Source organism: Bos indicus, chromosome 4 (genome assembly GCF_029378745.1).
Source record: "Bos indicus isolate NIAB-ARS_2022 breed Sahiwal x Tharparkar chromosome 4, NIAB-ARS_B.indTharparkar_mat_pri_1.0, whole genome shotgun sequence".
In the NCBI taxonomy this organism is placed as follows: Eukaryota; Metazoa; Chordata; class Mammalia; order Artiodactyla; family Bovidae; genus Bos; species Bos indicus.
Window position 1 is genome coordinate 30,763,947 of NC_091763.1, and position 23,341 is coordinate 30,787,287.

The following is a 23,341-nucleotide window of genomic DNA, read 5'->3' on the forward strand; positions in this document are numbered from 1 at the left end:
TCCAGGAGGTGGAGATGGACAGGGAAACCTGGCGTGCTGCAGTCCACGAGGTTGCAGAGTCAGACAAGACTGAGTAACTGAACTGAACCCATTTCATCAGTTTGATTTCAGTTACCCTATCTCAATTTCTCCAAGTTTTTTTTTTTACTTCTGTAAAAATCAGTTTTTTGATGAGTTACCTCTTCATTATGGTTTTTATTTTTCTATCTCATTACTAGTCTTATTTAGATTATTCTACTGATTGTTTTGAGGCTGGTTTTTAAAATTTGAATTTATTTTTTGGTACATTCATTTTCTATTAAATTATCTTTAAATGAAACAATGATAAATATTTTTAATGAGAAAAGGTACAATTCACAAAGAAGATAGACATCATAAACCATTCAACACTTAATGACAAAGAAACAAACATCAGTTCAGTTCAGTTCAGTCACTCAGTCATGTCCGACTCTTTGCAACCCCATGGACTGCAGCACGCCAGGCCTCCCTGTCCATCACCAACTCCTGCAGCTTGTTCAAACTCATGTGCATCGAGTCGGTGATCCCATCCAGCCATCTCATCCTGTCATCCCCTTTTCCTCCTGCCTTCAATCTTTCCCAGTATCAGGGTCGTTTCAAATGAGTCAGCTCTTTGTATCAGGTGGCCAAAGTATTGGAGTTTCAGCTTCAGCATCAGTCCTTCCAATGAATATTCAGGACTGATCTCCTTTAGGATGGGCTGGTTGGATCTCCTTGCAGTCCAAGGGACTCTCAAGAGTCTTCTCCAACACCACAGTTCAAAAGCATCAATTCTTCGGCGCTCAGCTTTCTTTATAGTCCAACTCTCACAGTCGTACATGACTACTGGAAAAACCATAGCCTTGACTAGATGGACCTTTGTTGGCAAAGTAATGTCTCTGCTTTTGAATATGCTGTCTAGTTTGGTCATAACTTTTCTTCCAAGGAGTAAGTGATTCTTTATTTCATGGCTGCAGTCACCATCTGCAGTGATTTGGGAGCCCAAGAAGATAAAGTCTGCCACTGTTTCCACCGTTTCTCCATCTGTCTGCCATGAAATGATGGGACCAGATGCCATGATCTTCATTTTCTGAATGTTGAGCTTTAAGCCAACTTTTTCACTCTCCTCTTCCACCTTCATCAAGAGGCTCTTTAGTTCTTCTTCACTTTCTGCCATAAGGGTGCTGTCATCTGCATATCTGAGGTTATTGATATTTCTCCCAGCAATCTTGATGCCAGCTGTCCTTCATCCAGCCCAGCATTTCTCATGATGCACTCTGCATATAAGTTAAATAAGCAGGTTGACAATATATAGGCTTGCTGTACTCCTTTCCCAAAATTTGGAACCAGTCTGATGTTCCATGTCCAGTTCTAACTGTTGCTTCTTGACCTGCATACAGATTTCTCAGGAGGCAGGTCAGGTTGTCTGGTATTCCTATCTCTTTAAGAAACAAACATCCATAAAGCAAAAATCAGAAGAAATGTAAGGGAACAAAAATATATATATATATAATCATAGTGAGACATAGTAACATTTCTTTAAGAATATTTTATCAAGTGCAAAAAAATAAGAATAGGAGTGTCTGGAGTTATGTCATTAATTTAAATATAATTTCTATTTGTATTAATTTATATTAATCTTATATCCTGCACAAATATATTAAAATTTTGTATCTCATACATTGTTTTTAGATGTCCATAGGACATTTAGAAAAACTGGCAAAAAGATAAACATTACTGAATTTCAAAAAGTAGAATTCTTTTTTGTGTGTGATTCAGTTATACATGTACACATATATTATTTTTGAACTTGTTTTCCATGATAGGTTATTACAATATACTGACTATAGTTCACTGTGCTATACAGTAAATCTTTTGTACGTTTATTTTTAAAGATTATCTAGGTTTTTTGTTTTGTTTTTTTTCTGAAGGAATTCTGTGTGTCCTACACTGAGCAGATGTCCCTACATGTTTTTTGCCTCCTTTCTTCCAGGTTTCTACAGGTTTTGAGAGTTCTGGATTTATTTTGTGTTTAATTACTCAGTCTGGGATTCCCAGTCATAGAGGCAGGGTCAGCTTGGATGCCGTAGCTTCACATGGTAGAGGTGTGAGATTGTGATGTCTTTCGGAGAACTTTTTCCTATCCAAAGCCTATCAAGATGTTTCAAGCTTTCTTGCTTCTCTGAGCTAGTAGGTAGAGTTTTGCTAGAACCTTTTACTGAATTATGTAATACTATGGGGATCTCAGCTTGATGTCCAACTCCCTACCTTGCTCAGGGAGTGTAAGAGGCAGAGACACAGAAATGTTCTGTGGCCACGTGGGCAATTTAAACTTCAGTGTCCAGTGTTTGAGTCTCTACTCAAACCCTCCTTCAGGCTACATGACATTAGCCTTATAACCTCGTTCTGCTGCTCTGGCATAGATGTACATCTTTGGCATTGGGGACTGTCACCTACTCTTCCCCAGCCCTTTCCCCTTCTTCCTTTCCCATCTGTCTTCCCCCTCTCTTATACTTGGCTGTGTACTGTGAATGTGGATGTGTGGATTTTATTTAAAAGCCCTCTGTGTTAATAAAGGAATTATTCATTCAGTGTAACCCAATATGTTGCAAGATTGCCTATTGTTATTATTACTGCTATTTAATACTGGCTGTCTAGTTGTTTTTATTTTTGGTGCTCATTAATAATAGTGTAATAACCAGCCTTGTGTCTACATACCTGTTGCACATATTTTTCTTCATTTATTCAGGATAAATTTCCAGATGTAAAACTGCTAGCTCAAAGAGCAGAACTTTTTAAGCATTTGAAACATCATGCCAAGTTTACCTTCCCAATAACAGTGTGTGAGAATTGTCCATTCCCTCCCCTGCCTTTAGCATTGGGTTGATTCTTTTTATTCTCAGAGCTAAAATTATTCATAGTCTAATAGCTTTATGTTATTCAGCTAGTAAAATTTCGTCTTTTTTTTCTTCTTTAAAGTAATTTAAAACTTTTATGTTAGATGAGAAGTAGACAAATAGGATGCTTTATTAAGACAGCACTTACATGCTAATTATGAAACGCTTCTAGCATGAATTGAAATGTTTGACACACCAGCCAACAGATGCCTTCAGTATAGCATTTCAGCATTGCCACTAACTTACACACAAGTGAAGCTAACATTTGAATACTGTTAAATGAATCAAGGCAAATTGGAAGTGGTCAAACAAGAGATGGCAAGAGTGAATGTTGACATTCTAGGAATCAGCGAACTAAAATGGACTGGAATGGGTGAATTTAACTCAGATGACCATTATATCTACTACTGTGGGCAGGAATCCCTCAGAAGAAATGGAGTAGCCATTACGGTCAACAAGAGAGTCTGTAATGCAGTACTTGGATGCAATCTCAAAAACAACAGAGTGATCTCTGTTCGTTTCCAAGGCAAACCATTCAATATCACTGTAATCCAAGTCTATGCCCCAACCAGTAACGCTGAAGAAGCTGAAGTTGAACGGTTCTATGAAGACCTACAAGACCTTTTAGAACTAACACCCAAAAAAGATGTCCATTATAGGGGACTGGAATGCAAAAGTAGGAAGTAAAGAAATACCTGGAGTAACAGGCAAATTTGGCCTTGGAATATGGAATGAAGCAGGGCAAAGACTAATAGAGTTTTGCCAAGAAAATGCACTGGTCATAGCAAACACCCTCTTCCAGCAACACAAGAAAAGACTCTACACATGGACATCAGCAGATAGTCAACACCCAAATCAGATTAATTATGTTCTTTGTAGCCAAAGATGGAGAAGCTCTATACAGTCAACAAAAACAAGACCGGGAGCTGACTGTGGCTCAGATCATGAACTCCTTATTGCCAAATGCAGACTTAAATTGAAGAAAGTAGGAAAAACCACTAGACCATTCAGGTATGACCTAAATCAAATCCCTTATGATTATACAGTGGAAGTGAGAAATAGATTTAAGGGACTAGATCTGATAGACAGAGTGCTTGATGAACTATGGAATGAGGTTCATGACATTGTACAGGAGACAGGGATCAAGACCATCCCCATGGAAAAGAAATGCAAAAAAGCAAAATGGCTGTCTGGGGAGGCCTTACAAATAGCTGTGAAAAGAAGAGAAGTGCAAAGCAAAGGAGAAAAGGAGAGATATAAGCATCTGAATGCAGAGATCCAAAGAATAGCAAGGAGAGATAAGAAAGCCTTCCTCAGCGATAAATGCAAAGAAATAAGGGAAAACACAGAATGGGAAAGACTAGAGATCTCTTCAAGAAAATTAGAGATACCAAGGAAACATTTCATGCAAAGATGGGCTCGATAAAGGACAGAAATGTTATGGACTTAACAGAAGCAGAAGATATTAAGAAGAGGTGGCAAGAATACACAGAAGAACTGTACAAAAAAGATCTTCATGACCCAGATAATTACGATGATGTGATCACTGACCCAGAGCCAGACATCCTGGAATGTGAAGTCAAGTGAGCCTTAGAAAGCATCACTATGAACAAAGCTAGTGGAGGTGATGGAATTCCAGTTGAGCTGTTTCAAATCCTGAAAGATGATGCTGTAAAAGTGCTGCACTCAATATGCCAGCAAATTTGGAAAACTCAGCACTGGCCATAGGACTGGAAAAGGTCCGTTTTCATTCCAATCCCAAAGAAAGGCAATGCCAAAGAATGCTCAAACTACCACACAATTGCACTCATCTCACATGCTGGTAAATTAATACTCAAAATTCTCCAAGCCAGGCTTCAGCAATATGTGAACCATGAACTTCCAGATGTTCAAGCTGGTTTTCGAAAAGGCAGAGGAACCAGAGATCAAATTGCCAACATCCGCTGGATCATGGAAAAAGCAAGAGAGTTCCAGAAAAACATCTATTTCTGCTTTATTGACTATGCCAAAGCCTTTGACTGTGTGGATCACAATAAACTGTGGAAAATTCTGAAAGAGATGGGAATACCAGACCACCTGACCTGCCTCTTGAGAAATGTGTATGCAGGTCAGGAAGCAACGGTTAGAACTGGACATGGAATAACAGACTGGTTCCAAATAGGAAGAGGAGTATGTCAAGGCTGTATATTGTCACCCTGCTTATTTAACTTATATGCAGAGTACATCATGAGAAACGCTGGGCTGAAAGAAGCATAAGCTGGAATCAAGATTGCCGGGAGAAATATCAATAACCTCAGGTATGCAGATGACACCACCCTTATGGCAGAAAGTGAAGAGGAACTAAAAAGCTTCTTGATTAAAGTGAAAGAGGAGAGTGAAAAAGTTGGCTTAAAGCTCAGCATTCAGAAAAAGAAGATCATGGCATCCGGTCCCATCACTTCATGGGAAATAGATGGGGAAACAGTGGAAACAGCGTCAGACTTTATTTTTTGGGGGGCTCCAAAATCACTGCAGATGGTGACTGCAGCCATGAAATTAAAAGACGCTTACTCCTTGGAAGGAAAGTTATGACAAACCTAGATAGCATATTCAAAAGCAGAGACATCCGTCTAGTCAAGGCTATGGTTTTTCCTGTGGTCATGTATGGATGTGAGAGTTGGACCATAAAGAAGGCTGAGCACTGAAGAATTGATGCTTTTGATTTGCGGTGTTGGAGAAGACTGTTGAGAGTCCCTTGGACTGCAAGGAGGTCCAACCAGTCCATTCTGAAGGAGATCAGCCCTGGGTGTTCTTTGGAAGGAATGATACTGAAGCTGAAACTCCAGTACTTTGGCCACCTAATGCGAAGAGTTGACTCATTGGAAAAGACTCTGATGCTGGGAGGGATTGGGGGCAGGAGGAGAAGGGGATGACAGAGGATGAGATGGCTGGATGGCATAACCGACTCGATGGACGTGAGTCTGAGTGAACTCCGGCAGTTGGTGATGGACAGGGAGGCCTGGCGTGCTGCGATTCATGGGGTTGCAAAGAGTCGGACATGACTGAGCAACTGAACTGAACTGAAAGCTGTAGTTTGGTTCATGAGAAGTGTGTGCATCTGAATTGAGACCCCTTAAAAATGGATGTATTATTTGCTAGAATTTGTTTCGTGTTAATATGTGAGCAGCTTGGAAGATGAACTTCAGTCCTTTAAAAATAGTTTAATTTCAAAACTGAAATCAGAGTTGAGTGTAGTAACTGATGATCTTCCTGAACAAGTAATTTCTTTCCTTAGTTCTCAATTCCAAGTTGTAGTAAAATTAACTAAGGTAATTATTTTAAACTCACCCCCACCAATATATGGTAATTGATATTAGCTGATATTGGGATTAAAGGCAAAATAGTGCATTTTGAATATGTAGCCCTGCCTTGTGCCAAAATTTGAAGGTAAAACAGATAAAGTTTCTGATTTAAGAGTTCCTTGACAAAAGTATTTTGTTATGTTAGACTTGGAATCTGATAAGAAAGTATTTCCACTCTTCCTTTATTATTACACTATATGAAAATCATCCAAAAAAGCAAAATATTTTGGACTTGAAAATATTAATTACTAGTGTACTGGTACATTGCCTAGGATACTTTTAATAAGACTCATAGTAAGGAATATAAAGCTTTTCTTATTAACCATTCACCCTTCCTGACTTTAAATATTCTGAAATATTATGTGTATAGAAAGAGACTCTCATTTTTCTACTTAAGGTCAGTTTTTAGTCTCATTTTTAATCACTTAGAAATTCTTTTAAAAACAACTGGATGCTGTGTTGATAGTGTTCTTATCTTGTCCCAACCCTTTGACTCAAAGAAGAAGGCTGCAGCTACCCACTGTGTATTGGACGTGTTAATTTTGTTTGTTTTTGTCTTTATAGAAAAGTGTGATCTGATAGGCTCATGCTTCCCAATATAGCAGGAACCTACCAGATGATGAGTAGAGCACATATTTTCTACCGCCCCTCTCATCTGTTAAAAGAAAATTTTTCCACAGACAATTTACTGACCTAGTAGGCTTTTATTCAGTGATTCATCAATCAGGCAGCATTCAATCTGCAGATGGAAAGAAGCTATAGAAAGAGCTATAGAAAATGAGAGACTTTTGTAAACCAAAGTGAGCAGGAGCAAGGGAGGAAATTATGCTGGGCATTTACTGATTGTTTAAAGCAGGGTGACTTTGAGAGTAAGGAGCAAAGGGAGGCCTAAGACCCTGGTCAGGTAATGTGTGCTGAGCAGGCAGGTACTGATTGGTTGACCTAATCCTTCCTTTTCTGGGAAAGTCCAGTGTAGAAACAGTTAAGTTTTAGGTTGCTGACATGGGGCTTTAGTATGAGCAACTCCATCTTGGGCCCAGCCTGGTTACTTTTAACACATGAAAACTTACATTGAAAGACAAAGTATACAAAATAAAATCATACTGCAACTGGAAAAACTAGACCAGATAATTTGAGGAATGCCTAGAAGTTGACAACAGATGGAATCAAACTGATAGATAACTAAGAGGGACATATGTATACCTGTGGCTGATTCATGTTAATATATCACAAAGGCCAATGCAGTATTGTACAGCAATTATCCTCCAATTAAAAAAAATAATTTTTTAAAATAATTTTTTAAAAAGCTATTGCCATGATAAGCCTATTTTATTCCAATGAAATTCCAGAGGAATTACAAACTGAAATTCAGTAAAGGGAAAAAGCATGGGGCTTGTGGTCAGGGAAAAGTACTGAATGTCTAAGAGATAGACATTTGGAACCAGTCTTCCTCTTGTACATCCTGAGAGATTATCAGTGAAAGTGTTTGTCCTGAGGATAAAGCCCTGAAAAATACTTCATAAACGAAGTGAGACGTTTATTGAGGACTTTTGCCATGACTGTGTCTTGACTGTAGATTTTGGGTTGGGCAACTTTTTCTGTGCAGGATGGAATAGTAAATATTTTAGTCTTTATAGGCTTTTTAATCTCTTTTACACCCACTTGTCTCTGCTGTTATAGTGGGAATGAAGACATAGACAATTTTTAAGTGAATGGACAAGACTCAGTTCCAATCGAACGTTATTTATAAAAATAGGTGGTGGGCCATATTTGGCTCATTACCTGTAGTTCACCAACTGTGATTCTAGAGAAAGAAGCAGAACAGATCCTGAAGTAACTCAAGATCCCCACAGTGACAGATGGAGGTAACAGAAAAATGTTACCCATGGAACCCTTGAGTCCAGTCTGACTGATTAACTTAAGAGTTGCTTCTTTGAACAGATCAAACACTGACAAAGATCTGCAGTTCAGAGGAAAAAGCAAACACAACAAAGAGGTGGAAAGAAGCATTCCCCTGTAAGAAGGATTCTTAGAAGACAGGACAGCACTCCATGTGATTTTATAATAATATATAAGTTGAAAATTAAATGGATGATTTTCTATGAACACTGTTTCTTAGATTGATTCAAAGTGAGATATAAAGCTTGAGTAGACCAGTAACCACAGAAATAATCGAAATGGTAATCAAGTTAAAATTTATATCTATCTGTCTATCTATCTATCTATCTTGTAAACAGAGTACTGTTCCAATGGTTCTGTCAGACATTTTAAAAACAAATTAATACCATGTTATATCAACTGTTCTGGAATATAGAAAAAGATGCAAAGAGTTTTTTTACTCATTTTATAAACTTGTAATAAACTTGGCAGTGATGAAGTACAAGAGAAAGTTCTGTTGGCCAGTCTCTCGAATCAGCACCCCTCCCTTTTTGGTCTGTGTTTTCCATTTAGCACTGTAGGGAGACAGTCCTGTGGGTCTCACATTTTATCCATCTTGTGAGCAGAGGGATTGACTGCCTTCATTCTAGACTGTCTTGACAAACATACTTGTATAGCAGACGTTGCTGTAGAGAATGGTTACAGGATTTGTTTTGAGCAGAAGTCCTTGGGCAGGACATGGATGGACTAACTACTCATTTTATTAACGGTATATTTTGTGAGTAGAATGTTTTAATTCTGATATAGTTTAGTATATCAAGTTTTTACTTTATGATCAATTTTCTTTATGTCACATACAGAAAGTTCTTGCCTTTCTGAAAGTCATAAAAATATTTTCCTGTTTTCCTTCTAGGTGCTGTATAGTTCTGGTTTTTCATTTAGATCTGTGATCCATACATCTCTTCTTTTTCTGTTGAGTTAACTTTGTGCCTTGGTAAAAAGTCAAATGATTATTTATAAGGGGGCTTATTTCCAGATTCTTCTGTTCCATGGATCTATTTGTCTGTCTATACCACATCCACAGTGTTAATTACTGTGGCTTTATATCACCTGGAAATCATGTTATATGTACTCTCCAATTGTATTACTTTTTGTCAAAATTATTTAGGCTCTTCTAAGTTCTTTTCATTTCTTCCTCTCTTTTTGATGCCTCTGTGTGGCTTGTGGGATTTTAGTTCCCTGTGTGAGTGCTCAGTTACTCAGTCGTGTCCAACTCTTTGCGACCCCTTGGCCTGGGATTAAATCCACACCCTTGGCAGTGAAAGTGCAGGGTCCTAACCAATGAACCACCAGGCACACTGGGTTACCAGGGAGTCGCCCTTTTTTTTTTTTTTTTTTTCATTTCCAAATAAATTTTTCCATCATATTGTTTGTTTTAAAAAGCTTCATTAATCATTTAGTCTAATTAAATTTTAACTGGGATGACACTGAATATAAAAATACTGGAAGGATGAATATCTCAGCAATGATGATTTTTAAAATCCAAGAACATGTTATGTCTCTTGATGTGGATCTTCTTTACTATTTCTGAGCAATGTTTTCTGAACAATGCTGTGCTGAGTTGCTTCAGTTGTGCCTGACTCTAAACATGTGAATTAATTTTTAAATTTTATTTTCTAATGTTTGTAGCTGGTGTATAGAAATATATTGACATTTTAACATTCACCTTGTGTCTTGAGACTTTTCCAAATTTGTTTACTAGTTTTAGCATGATTTTCTTTTTAATATAGTTTCATAGGCTTTCTATGTGTATGAATATACCGTCTATAAATAATGGAAGTTTTACTTCTCGTCTTCCATTCTTTTTGTCCTTTATTCCCTTTTCTCAAGTTACTGAATTAAGCTAGGACTTCGAGTCCAGTGTTGAATAGAAGTAATGAGGACAGACGATCCTGGCCTCTTCCCAGTCTTAGGGAAGAACAGTGTCTTAAGTGTAATAGTAGTACTAGATTTTTGTAGACAATCTTTCTCAATTAGAGTAAGATACCTTCCATTACATACCAAGACTTTTATCTTGAAGAGATACTGAAGTTTGTCAAATCTTCTAAGATACTCTCTTGAGGTTTGTCTCTTTTATTCTGTTACTATGGTGAGTTTTTGAACACAAAGGCAGCTCCAGTGGTTTATGATGTATTACCATTTATCGATGTGTATGTATTTTTTGCTGGATTCTATTTGCTAATATTTTGTCCAGGAATTCTGCATTTATGTTCATAAGGGACATTTATCTGTAATTTTCTATTAAAACATCTTTGCCAGTTTGGGGATCAGGATTATGTTCCTTAAAAGGAAGTGAAAAAGTATTGTATTCTCATGTATCATTTTGTGACAGGCAGTGTATGATAGAAATCTCTGGTGATGCTCTCTGGGCCTGGCATTTTGCTTTGTGAAACATCTTTCACTTATACATTGATTTCTTTCATATACATGCTGTTGTGTAGCTTTTTTGTTTGTTTTTTTCTTGTGTTGGCTTTGGGAATTTGTGTTTTTTCAAGGTATTAACCCATTTTTAATCTCTGTCCAGATCTGGCAGATTACAGCCGTCTGACCACATCTGGCCTGCTGTGTATATGTTTGGGTGCTTTCACCCGGCACTGGTCTTGTAAGTGGTGGTGTTCAGTAGAGACCATGTAGCCCTCAAAGCCTAAAACGTTTTCTCTCTGGCCCTTTGCTGAAGAAGGTTCATCCACCCAGAGCTAAGTTTTCAGACTTAACTGATGTGAGTAGGTCGTCCTTTACCACCGTTATCCTTAGCATATCTGGAGGGTCTGGCTTTGTGCCTCTCTTTCACTCCTGGCTGGTAATTTGTGTTTTCTCTCCTTTGTTTGTAATCAGACTTTCTATATGTTTATCAATCTTATTTAAGTTTTCAAAAAACCTGATCTTAGTTGATTTTCTCTATTGTTTGTTTTGTATTTCACTGATTTCTGCTTTATCTTGATGACTTCCTTTCATCTACTTTGAGTGTAATTTGCTCCTCTTTTTCAAGTATCTTAAGGTGGGAGTTTATTTTAGTGATTTTTACATCTTTTTCTTTTCCTATAAAGCATCTGAAAGGAACTTGAAAACTTGATGAAGATGATCAGAAACTTACAGAGAAAATCATGATTAATGGTGAAATATTAGCATCATTTTCATTAATGTCAGGAATGGGGTGATTATGCTCACTGTCTCTGACATTCGCTGCTCAGTATTGTGCTGGTTTTCGTGATATGGTTGAAGGAGAAGTAAGAAATGAATAGTGCAAAGGAAGGTGATAAACTGGGATTCCACAGACTTGATAGTGTCAGAAAGTGTGGGACCTACTTTCTCTGGCAGTTTTCTTTGTTCTCAGTAAATGAAAATCCATTTTTTTCTGATACTGCTAAACTTAAAACATTGGTGGGTTTCAAGATTAGAGATCCTTATGGCTATTGTTAAGAGACGCACAGAGTATCACTTCTGTGTTTGTCCGGCTGGAGGGAGGTTGGAGGGTTCTGGTAGCTGACTCCCAAAGTGCTGTAGTTGTTACCTTATAATGTTCACTTCAACTTGCTGGGCTGAGGACTTACAAGCTCCAGATTTTACCGTTTCTACAGAAGGGCTCTTCCAGCTTTTTTGCCACTATGACTTGGGTGTGCCTAAATTGAGAAGTCTTCTATTCCCTTGATGCTGGTAAAATTGCAGTGTTTCTTCTGCTGCTACAAGGAAAATGTTCCTCCTGTGTTGCCTTATGTATTTGTCGGTTGTTAAGTCTCTCAGTCGTTCCAACTTTTTGTGACCCCATGGACTGCAGCATGCCGGGTTTTCCTGTCCTTCGTCATCTCCTGGAGTTTGCTCAAACTCATGTCCATTGAGTCAGTGATGCCACCAGGGAAGTCTCGCATAATGTTGACAAGCTGTGTTTTTAATCATCTGTCACTTGGCTGAACTTTTGTTAAAAAAAAAGGAGAGATCAGTAATGGAGAGATCACAGGAAGGCTCAGACAAGACAGTGCTTCTGAAAGGACTTGAAATTATAAATGTTCTTAAGAGACATAAACTGTTATTTCTGTTGTTATAATCAACACTTTTTAACCAAATTCTGGTACTGGTGTTAGACTTGGGACTCTACAGACTGGGTACCTTTGCCAAGATGGGAAAATATCCAATTCACAAGTACCACTTTTCTAACCAACGTGTGAGAAATTTTGCTGAGAAACTTACCTGTGTGTACACTCTTACTCTTCCTTGTCTCATCTACTCAAAGCACCTACTTTCACCACCTAGTTCCCCAGCGGCCCTGGGGACAAAGCTCTTAAGTAGGCAGACACAGACCTTGCCCTTGTGGAGCCTATAAGCAGGGTATGATGAACACTGAATGTGGCAGTCATGACATAACAATCACCTCTGCTTTTCTTACCATGTACCCTGCTTATTTAACTTCTATGCAGAGTACATCATGAGAAACGCTGGGCTGGAAGAAACACAAGCTGGAATCAAGATTGCTGGGAGAAATATTAGTAACCTCAGATATGCAGATGTCACCACCCTTATGGCAGAAAGTGAAGACGAACTAAAAAGCCTCTTGATGAAAGTGAAAGAGGAGAGTGAAAAAGTTGGCTTCAAGCTCAACATTCAGAAAATGAAGATCATGGCATCTGGTCCCATCACTTCATGGGAAATAGATGGGGAAACAGTGGAAACAGTGTCAGACTTTATTTTTGGGGGCTCCAAAATCACTGCAGATGGTGATTGCAGCCATGAAATTAAAAGACGCTTACTCCTTGGAAGGAAAGTTATAACCAACCTAGATAAAATATTCAAAAGCAGAGACATTACTTTGCCAACAAAGGTCCGTCTAGTCAAGGCTATAGTTTTTCCAGTGGTCATGTATGGATGTGAGAGTTGGACTGTGAAGAAAGCTGAGCACTGAAGAATTGATGCTTTTAAACTGTGGTGTTGGAGAAGACTCTTGAGAGTCCCTTGGACTGCAAGGAGACCCAACCAGTCCATTCTGAAGGAGATCAGCCCTGGGATTTCTTTGGAAGGACTGATGCTGAAGCTGAAACTCCAGTACTTTGGCCACCTCATGCGAAGAGTTGACTCATTGGAAAAGACTGTGATGCTGGGAGGGATTGGGGGCAGGAGGAGAAGGGGACGACAGAGGATAAGATGGCTGGATGGCATCACTGACTCAATGGACGTGGGTTTGGGTGAACTCTGGGAGTTGGTGATGGATAAGGAGGCCTGGTGTACTGTGATTCATGGGGTCGCAAAGAGTCAGACACAACTGAGCGACTGAACTGAACTACATTTTTTGGATGTAGAATATGAAAAGTAGATTAATGCTATAAGGCTGGATGTCTCCAGTACATGTTTTTATTCCTTTGAACCAGCTATTCATTGTGTTTGATTTTAAGTCTGTCTTGAATGCTTTTTGCATAACCACTGCTTTTCCAACTTGAAAGTGGTGGGTGGATTGGTCTTCTGGAGGCTGGTACAAGGAGTCTATGTGATGTGATCAATAAGAACTGAGACTCTGAAGTCAGACAGTCTGGATTTGAATTCCCCCCCTGCCCTGTTTGGCAGTTGTGGTCAATATGCCCATGAGTCAGTTGTCTTTTACCTGCAAAATGAGAATAATAGAGTGTTGTAAGGATTAAATGAGGTAATATAGACAATAACCCTACTTAGTGCCTGGTGCGTGTGCACTCTGATTTAATGTGAATTGTGCGCACTGTGGGTATTCTTTCCCTGCCTGCCTTCTCTATGCGTGCTCTACCTATAGAACCTTCTGCCATTTAGCTGCACAGCAGTCTCAGGGCAATCTGCACTATTTCATGCTTTCTGGAATGTGGTAATAGTACTAAAGGGAATCTGTTTTTGACAGTAAAGGTTTGACAGCCTTTGGTGATATGATACATTCACTTACAACCAATTCCTTCAGGATAAAACAATTTGTCATTGACTGTCCTTTGCAAAGCTATAAAGGAAAGAGGTCTGGTATTCCCAACTCTTTCAGAATTTTCCACAGTGTATTGTGATCCACACAGTCAAAGGCTTTGGCATAGTCAATAAAGCAGAAATAGATGTTTTTCTGGAACTCTCTTGCTTTGTCCATGATCCACTGGATGTTGGCAATTTGATCTCTGGTTCCTCTGCCTTTCCTAAAACCAGCTTGAACATCTGGAAGTTCACAGTTCACATATTGCTGAAGCCTGGCTTGGAGAATTTTGAGCATTACTTTACTAGCATGTGAGATGAGTGCAATTGTGCAGTAGTTTGAGCATTCTCTGGCATTGCCTTTCTTTGGGATTAGAATGAAAACTGACCTTTTCCAGTCCTGAGGCCACTGCTGAGTTTTCCAAATTTGCTGGCATATTGAGTTCAGCACTTTCACAGCATCATTTTTCAGGATTTGAAATAGCTCAACTGGAATTCCATCACCTCCACCAGCTTTGTTCGTAGTGATGCTTTCTAAGGCCTACTTGACTTCACATTCCAGGATGTCTGGCTCTAGGTCAGTGATTACACCATCATGCTTATCTTGGTCGTGAAGATCTTTTTTATACAGTTCTGTGTATTCTTGCCACCTCTTCTTGATATCTTCTACTTCTGTTAGGTCCATACCTTTTCTGTCCTTTATCGAGCCTATCTTTGCATGAAATGTTCCCTTGGTATCTCTAATTTTCTTGAAGAGATCTCTAGTCTTTCCCAGTTTGTTGTTTTCCTCTATTTCTTTGCATTGATCGCTGAAGAAGGCTTTCTTATCTCTTCTTGCTATTCTTTGGAACTCTGCATTCAGGTGCTCATTATCTTTCCTTTTCTCCTTTGCTTTTCACTTCTCTTCTTTTCACAGCTATTTGTAAGGCCTCCCGAGACAGCCATTTTGCTTTTTTGCATTTCTTTTCCATGGGGATGGTCTTGATCCCTGTCTCCTGTACAATGTGACAAACCTCTGTCCATAGTTCATCAGGCACTCTATCTATCAGATCCAGTCCCTTAAATCTATTTCTCACCTCCACTGTATAATCATAAGGGATTTGATTTAGGTCATACCTGAATGGTCTAGTGGTTTTTCCTACTTCCTTCAATTTAAGTCTGAATTTAGCAATAAGGAGTTCATGATCTGAGCCACAGTCAGCTCTCGGTCTTCTTTTTGCTGACTGTATAGAGCTTCTCCATCTTGGGCTTCAAAGAATATAATCAGTCTGATTTCGGTGTTGACCATCTGGTGATGTCCATGTATAGTGTTTTCTCTTGTGTTGTTGGAAGAGGGTGTTTTCTATGACCAGTGCATTCTCTTGGCAAAACTCGATTAGCCTTTGCCCTGCTTCATTCCGTATTCCAAGGTCAAATTTGCCTGTTAAATTCTGAAAGAGATGGAACACCTGACCTGCCTTTTGAGAAACCTATATGCAGGTCAGGAAGCAACAGTTAGAGCTGGACATGGAACAACAGACTGGTTCCAAATAGGGAAAGGAGTACATCAAGGCTATATACTGTCACCCTGCTTATTTAATTTTTATGCATAGTACATCATGAGAAATGCTAGGCTGGAAGAAGCATAAGCTGGAATCAAGATTGCTGGGAGAAATATCAATAATCTCAGATATGCAGATGACACCCTCCTTATGACAGAAAGTGAAGAGGAACTAAAAAGCCTCTTGATGAAAGTCAAAGAGGAGAGTAAAAAAGTTGGCCTCAAGCTCAACATTCAGAAAATGAAGATCATGGCATCTGGTCCCATCACTTCTTGGGAAATAGATGGGGAAACAGTGTCAGACTTTATTTTTGGGGGCTCCAAAATCATTGCAGATGGTGATTGCAGCCATGAAATTAAAAGATGCTTACTCCTTGGAAGGAAAATTATGACCAACCTAGACAGCATATTCAAAAGCAGAGACATTACTTTGCCAACAAAGGTCCATCTAGTCAAGGCTATGGTTTTTCCAGTGGTCATGTATGGATCTGAGAGTTGGACTGTGAAGAAAGCTGAGTGCTGAAGAATTGATGCTTTTAAACTGTGATGTGGAGAAGACTCTTGAGAGTCCCTTGGACTGCAAGGAGACCCAACCAGTCCTTTCTGAAGGAGATCAGCCCTGGGATTTCTTTGGAAGGAATGATGCTGAAGCTGAAACTCCAGTACTTTGGCCACCTCATGCAAAGAGTTGACTCATTGGAAAAGACTCTGATGCCGGGAGGGATTGGGGGCAGGAGGAGAAGGGGACGACAGAGAATTAGATGGCTGGATGGCATCACCGATTCGATGGACATGGGTTTGGGTGAACTCTGGGAGTTGGTGATGGACAGGGAGGCCTGGCATGCTGCGATTCATGGCGTCACAAATTGTCGGACATGACTGAGCAACTGAACTGAACTGAAAGTAAAGGGGACAGTATTGTGTTGTAATGTGCTACCCTGGAATAAGGCAGATTTTTGTTGCTGCTGTTGTTAATAAACCTTGAGTAAGACCAGACTGTTGTATGCAAATAAGCATGCTAGCCAAATGACCACCTAAGATAGTATCCATCAAACCTTTCCGACCATGATTAACATTAAGAAAGTTTATATCAGATCTAATTTACACACATCTGTATACACTCCAGTGTGAAACTGAAATAACACTCATAAAGCAGTTCATGTTCTTACTACTATAATGCAGCATCCTTATTTCTTTATATTCCATGTGATTCCATTCCAGTTCTTTCCATTCTAGGAAGAGAGACCATTAGTTTGAAATATATTGATCTCAGAAATTGCTGGACCAGACAACTCTTATTTAGGCAAACATAGGGATATGAATGTGGCTTCCATGATGACTCAGATGGTAAAAAGTCTGCCTGCAATGCAGGAGACCTGGGTTCAATCCCTGGGTGGGGAAGATCCCCTGGGCAAGAAAATGGTAACCCACTGCAATACTCTTGCCTGGGAAATCCCATGGAAAGAGGAGCCCCGGTGGGCTACAGTCCATGGGGTCACAAAGAATCAGACATGACTGAGTGACTAAACCACCGCCATCAGGGATATGAAAGTGAAAAGTGAAAGTCGCTCAGCCATGTCCAACTGTTTGTGACCCTGTGGATTATACAGTCCATGGAATTCTCCAGGCCAAAATACTGGACTGGTAGCTGTTCCCTTCTCCAGGGGATCTTCCCAACCCAGGGATGCAACCCAGGTCTCCTGCATCGAAGGCAGATTCTTTACTAGCTGAGCCACCAGGGAAGCCAAGAATTCTGGAGTGGATAGCCTATCCCTTCTCCAGTGGATCTTCCCGACCCAGGAATCGAACCAGAGTCTTCTACATTGCAGGTGGATTCTTTACTAGCTGAGCTACCAAGGAAGCACCAGGGGTATGAATAAGATTTAAGTGCAGCAGTCTTCAGCCATACATTTGAAAGCTTTTCTCAGTAATCACCCTATATTCCATGCAAAAACACAAAAAAACAGAAAACCAACCGATCAAAAAAGCACTCTGTTTTTAATTCTTACTATACTTTGACAGAAGCTAGCTCAATTTAACCTTTTAAAATTTTATGGTCATTACTATTCCACTGAAGTCATAGACTAGATATGGTTACGTGGATAGTCAGGTCACTGCAACCAGGAAACCCTGCTTCTTTGTCTGGCTTTGTCATTTCCTACAGGTTGAGTTGTCTTCTCAGAGTCTTAGCTCAGGAGGTAGGGGGATGGGGGCAGTAGTAATATTTATTCTGTATTAATTAATTAATTAAATCCCTTCCTCCCACTCCACTCCTACCCCTACAGTTGTTGGAGGGCCAGCTGGGACAATGTATTTGAAATAATTTTGTAAACTAAAGGGCTTTTTACAATTATAAAGACTGTTGGGCTATAAAATTCTATATTTGTAACTCTTACCTCCTTTAAAAAAATTCCTTCTAGATTTCTCAGTTGAATACACTGATTGCACTTCTGCTGGGAGAACTTCTACCTGGAGACAGGCAGAAGATCATGACAATTTGTACCATCGATGTCCATGCCAGAGACGTGGTGGCAAAACTTATTTCTCAGAAGGCAAGTTGTAGAGATTTCATGTATTTTTTGCTCTTTACTAAAAGTGGTGTTTTTGTCAAAAATATTTCTGAGAAAGCAGTTTTTTTAAGTTGGTATTTTTGATTAGTCCTAAGAAATTGGTTGTACTTACTTTGGATACATTTTATATGGGTTAACAAATATATTATCCTTAAAAGAGTTACCCCAAGTGATATCCCCAGGGATTTGGCCTCGTAAGGCTCCTCTATTTCAGATCATCCAAAAATTAAGCCAGGATGTGGGACCTCCAAGAAGTCATGTGTTCATTTCCCTGCTTTGTGTCTTCTCTACACCTAAGCATCTTGCCCGTTGGCCTGTGGTGACCACCTCTGTGGCTTATCCCGTCAATAGCAGTAAGATTGTGGGCCACCTCAATCATCTCTGTGTGCCTTTGATTAGTTTCTTTTTGAAGAAAGAGAAATGTTGGCCACCCCTTGTCTTTTCCATTCCAGGCTAAATTACTTGAAAAAAAAAAAAAAAAATAGTAGTTACTTTCTATTCCTTTCAATGCATTGTTTACCTTCTTTCCTTATCTCTTTAAAAAGTTCATGTATCTCTTTGATACCTCCAGTGTTTAATGTGGAAGGAGAATTACTCATCCTTTTTTCAAAATATACTCCTACTTAAAATGTCAGAAGTACGATCGTCTAGTGAACAAAACTGACATACCATGCCCATAAAACTACTTTTTCCAAATCTCTCTTTTCTTTTTTTTTTTTGAGGGTGGTAATTACCTTCATGGTTTGAGGGTATGCTTATATTGTGACATATTTTCTGTTGTTTTTCTAGTTCATTCTCAATTTATTAAAATCAAAGCGAATTTTAATTCTCTCCACAAAGTACAAGCAAATGCTTCCTCGTGTGAACATAAAAAGAAACAGTTCTTGATCCAGGCTCAGGAGACTTACTGAATAATGTTGTTTAAATCCTAATCTAAAATTTGTCCTTGCAAAATACTCTTACCATGTGTTCTCATTTTGATGATGAGCCATTGATATGACCTTGCATATTTTATCATTTTTTTAATCAGTGATGGTTTGCTTGCAGCAGCAGTTTTAATTTAAAATATGTTCTTTATTTTGTACTTAAAGAGATAAAGACTTTGTCTAATTCCTGCTCATTTGGTGTGCCTAAATATGCAATGTGGAGACTCAGGTAGACATAGACAATGAGCAGATAATAATTTTGGTAACTTCAAGTGATTCCTAGGAAATCCTTGGGTCACATTGGATCTGGAAAGAGACTGGAATTATTTTTCAAACTAGGAAATAATGGATAGAATTGAGTAAAATAAGAAATAATGGCAATGAAAAAATACTGTTGTTTGACCTAATGAAAAATGGAGTGGAAATCTGTAATAAAAGCAAAACAATTTTAGAATGGACTTGGTTGAAAGTGTAGTTTGTTTATACGTCTGACATGCTGAAATAATGGATTATGTGCTTTTTCCATCTGATTCCACTGATATGAATATAAAGTCACAAAACTGATCCAATCCTCTAGGGTGATTCACAAAAGAGGAAAAAGCATTGCATCAAGAAATTGATGTTGTTGTACAGTAATAGCCTTCTTAAAACGAAGACTTTTACTACACACATATTTCTGATTAAGTATTCAACCATTTACACGCAATTACAGTTTGCAGGAGCATGCAAGAGATTTCCCTTTTGTGAGATTTTTTAGGAGTAAAATGGGACTCAACAGAGTTAATTAATGGATTACATTTGTGGCCTTAAAACTTTCAGTGTTCATGTGTAGTGATCAGATGACGTTTTCAGGTCGTCACTCCCGAGGCTTTTGCTTGGCTCTCTCAGCTTCGTCACCGGTGGGAGGATACCCAGAAACATTGTCTCGTAAATATCTGCGATGCCCAGTTCCAGTACTTCTATGAATATTTAGGAAACAGCCCTCGACTTGTGATCACTCCTCTGACTGACAGGTAACAATGATAAGTTGAAGTCAGATGGGAAAAGCCGAGTCAAAAGAAGTCCCCTAGCATGGGTAAGATGTCTCAAAATAATTATTTTCGATGGCTGAAAATAAAGGGTTGCAGGAAAATGTGGAACAAATAGGGAAACTCTGTGAAAGCAGTATGGAAATGTACTAACTGAGTGGCACAGTGTATGTTGGTGTTAGAGACAAGAGAACCAAATTAGAAAAGCATAATGACAGGTACTGTGTGGTAGAAACATGAAACCACGGGCCATTAATATGGCTCAAGGCAGCGTCTTTGATCTCAGAGTCCATTCTCGCTGGTTATTTATGGCTGACACCCTGATATCAGGATTTCTAACCATTTCTCCCGCCGCATCCTTTTGTTGAAAGTGTAAAAAGAAGAATTGCCTATGGTAAGTTCATTTCTGAAGGTTACATATAGTGAAGGAAGAAAAGAGGGAGAACAGGAATGGTTCAGCAGATACAGTACTTCTGAAGCACTGTGCTGAGGACCGTCCCAGGATCAAGCAGGCAGGATTCCTGCTCTTACAAAGCACACTGTCTAGGGGAGTGTGGCTCGTGAGTGGCTGGGAACAGAGAGGAATGGTAAACAGATTAACAGAGCTGTGTTAGGGGGTAATACTTGCTGTTCACTCGCTAAGTCGTGTCTAAATCCTCGCGACGCCATGGACTGCAGCATGCCAGGACTCCCTGTCCCTCACCATTTCCCAGAGTTCACCCAAGTTCATGTCCATTGAACCAGTGATGCCATCCAACCATCCCATCCTCTGCTGCCCTTTTCTCCTTTTGCCCTCAATCTTTCCCAGCATCAGGATCTTTTCAAATGAGTCGGTTGTCCATATGCTATGACAAAAATAGTACAGGGTGATATGTTAGAAAGTCTCTTGAAGGGAGAGCCTGCTATAGATTGTGAGAGGACAGTGGAGCCAAGACTCAAATGATAACAGGGAACCAGCGAGGCAGACATCCGGGGCCAGATAGTTACAGGTAAAGACAAGTACAAAGTTTCTAAGATGGAAAGGCGCTTGGCTGCTTCATGGGATAGATACAGAGCCCAGTGTGGCTCAAGTGTATCAAAGGAGGAAGTGGTTCTTAAAAGTTCATTGCCTCCTGACTCCAGGGTAATAGATACACACAGTCAGAATGTTGTAGAGATAAGGATATGTCACCTTGACCTGAAATTCTTTGTTAGTATTCCAACCTGTGCTAAATTATTTGATGGGAGAAAGCATATTTAGTCTTTGTCATTAATGAAAGAGAAATCAGACCTCAAGATCATACTCATGTTCCCAAGTACCCAGTTATCACCATGCCGCATACGTTACTGGGAATGAAAGTGCAAACAGCTTCAAGTCTGTCTGTCGACCTGGGGTCATAATGGTGCCCTGGGAGATTGGTGAAATTCCCTCATTAGCTTTGGGATTGTTCTTAAACGTATTAATCTACTTGTGACTATGTCATTGATAAATCATAAGGCTTCTGTAATTGTTTCTCTAATTCAGTGCTCTTTAACTTGCCTCTCACTAAAGTCAGTGTTCACTATCTAGTTAATTTACGTACTGCTTTCAGCGTGAGAAATTAAAATTTGTAGCCTGACAAAATCACTTGTATCGTCAAAACTGCAAATGCCTAGAATCTGCTGTATCCGTGCCATTGTTAATAGAGAAGGATACAGGGTACAGGACAAAAGGGAAGAGGCGTTTTAAAGTCTATCAATAGTGAGGACCAATAGCATATTAACTTTCCAATTTGAAAATCACTGTAAGGTTTATTTGGAAGTAAAAAGGAAGATTAATATTCCTTTTATAGAGTGAATAGGGCTGTATAAGATGTTCACAGTATGTTCATTTCTCTCCCATTTCATTCTCAGGATTATTTACTAATAGTTTACATTAACACAAAGATACCTTGCAAATACTGCCATTATGTCGTGTTTGGTGTTGACCTTCCCTTGGTGCGGTAGGCTGGAAAAATATCATCTCCTCCCCTATGTGGGTGGGTTCAGAGACCCAGGTCACCCAGTTTGTAACTGAGAGACTTGGGCTGGAACACAGGTGTTTCCTGGGGTGCAGGCTAAGCTGCTGTTACAGAAAGACCCGGAATATAAGGGCTTCAATAGCATGGAAGCTGGGGTCTCAGTTGGGTGACATTCCCGAGGAGTGTGGTTCAGCAGTATTGGCTTCCGGGTGGCCAACATGCTACACATGGCTTGAACACTTCATTTTGTGGAAAAGGGGAAAAACATCTCAAAGGAGGCATCCTAGGGCGTGTGTGCTCATTTCGGTGCATTTCACACTGGTTGGAGCTTGGTCACTTGGCTGCTCCTGGCTGGAAGGCAGGGAGAAAATGTAGTCTGTAGCATATAGGTGGTCGTAGATCCAGTGGAACTAGGAACCACAGGGAAAGATTGCTAGGGCATAGTCTGCACTAGAAAAAGTGCTGTAATTCCTAGGCCAGGGATCTTTGAATTCCATATTCATTGTAAGATGCTCTGAAATGTGATGGCTGTAAAAAATAGAAACTCTTGCAATTTCCATAGGTAATTACTTCAATTTGCATAGTACTTTGAATTTTTAAGGCATTCACCTTTGGCTTTCTTAGCCGTCCATTGCTTTCACCACTTGGCCACCTCATTGAGTTGGCTTTCTTAATATAACGCTATAATAAACCTCATTTTATGGAGGAAAAAACTGAGGCAGGTTGATGTCAGAAATGCAGTTTAAGGTTAACATTTGATGGATGGCAGAGTAGACACTGGTCCTGGGTACCCCCACTAGATCCCCTGTCTGTACTAAAACTAAGATAATTCATGAATCTGCAGAAACCCCACGTTAGGTCCTGGCCAGGTATTCGTTTTCCTTCTTTTACAAGTGTTAAATTCTGTCTTAGCATATTTTTCCTTAGGCTAAGAATCTGAATCTTTCCTGCAAAAATAAGTATTATCATAGTCTAAACACACATAACAACACATTTGAAATGAATTCCTGAATACATTTTTAATGTAATAAATTACCTGTGTCATATTTGCTTTGTGTAGTGAAATAGGTATATATTATCTGCATACTTTATATTTACATATATTTGTACATCTCATCTCTTAATGTATTTATTAAAATATGAAGTGTTTAATTCATCATCCAAGATTCCTATTTTTCTTATATAAACAATATTTTGAAATGTTGTCTGCCATATTAATAG

At 39.2% G+C, this 23,341-nt stretch overlaps 1 protein-coding gene across 1 annotated transcript in view; it reads left to right on the top strand.

Moving 5' to 3' along the window:
- DNAH11 (dynein axonemal heavy chain 11) overlaps positions 1–23,341 on the top strand; it is a 368,614-nt gene that overhangs the window by 113,715 nt on the left and 231,558 nt on the right. Inside the window, exons 31-32 of the mRNA XM_070787580.1 lie at positions 18,038–18,169; positions 19,966–20,126. Coding sequence (XP_070643681.1) covers positions 18,038–18,169; positions 19,966–20,126 — 293 coding nt within the window. The remainder of the gene's footprint in view (positions 1–18,037; positions 18,170–19,965; positions 20,127–23,341) is intronic.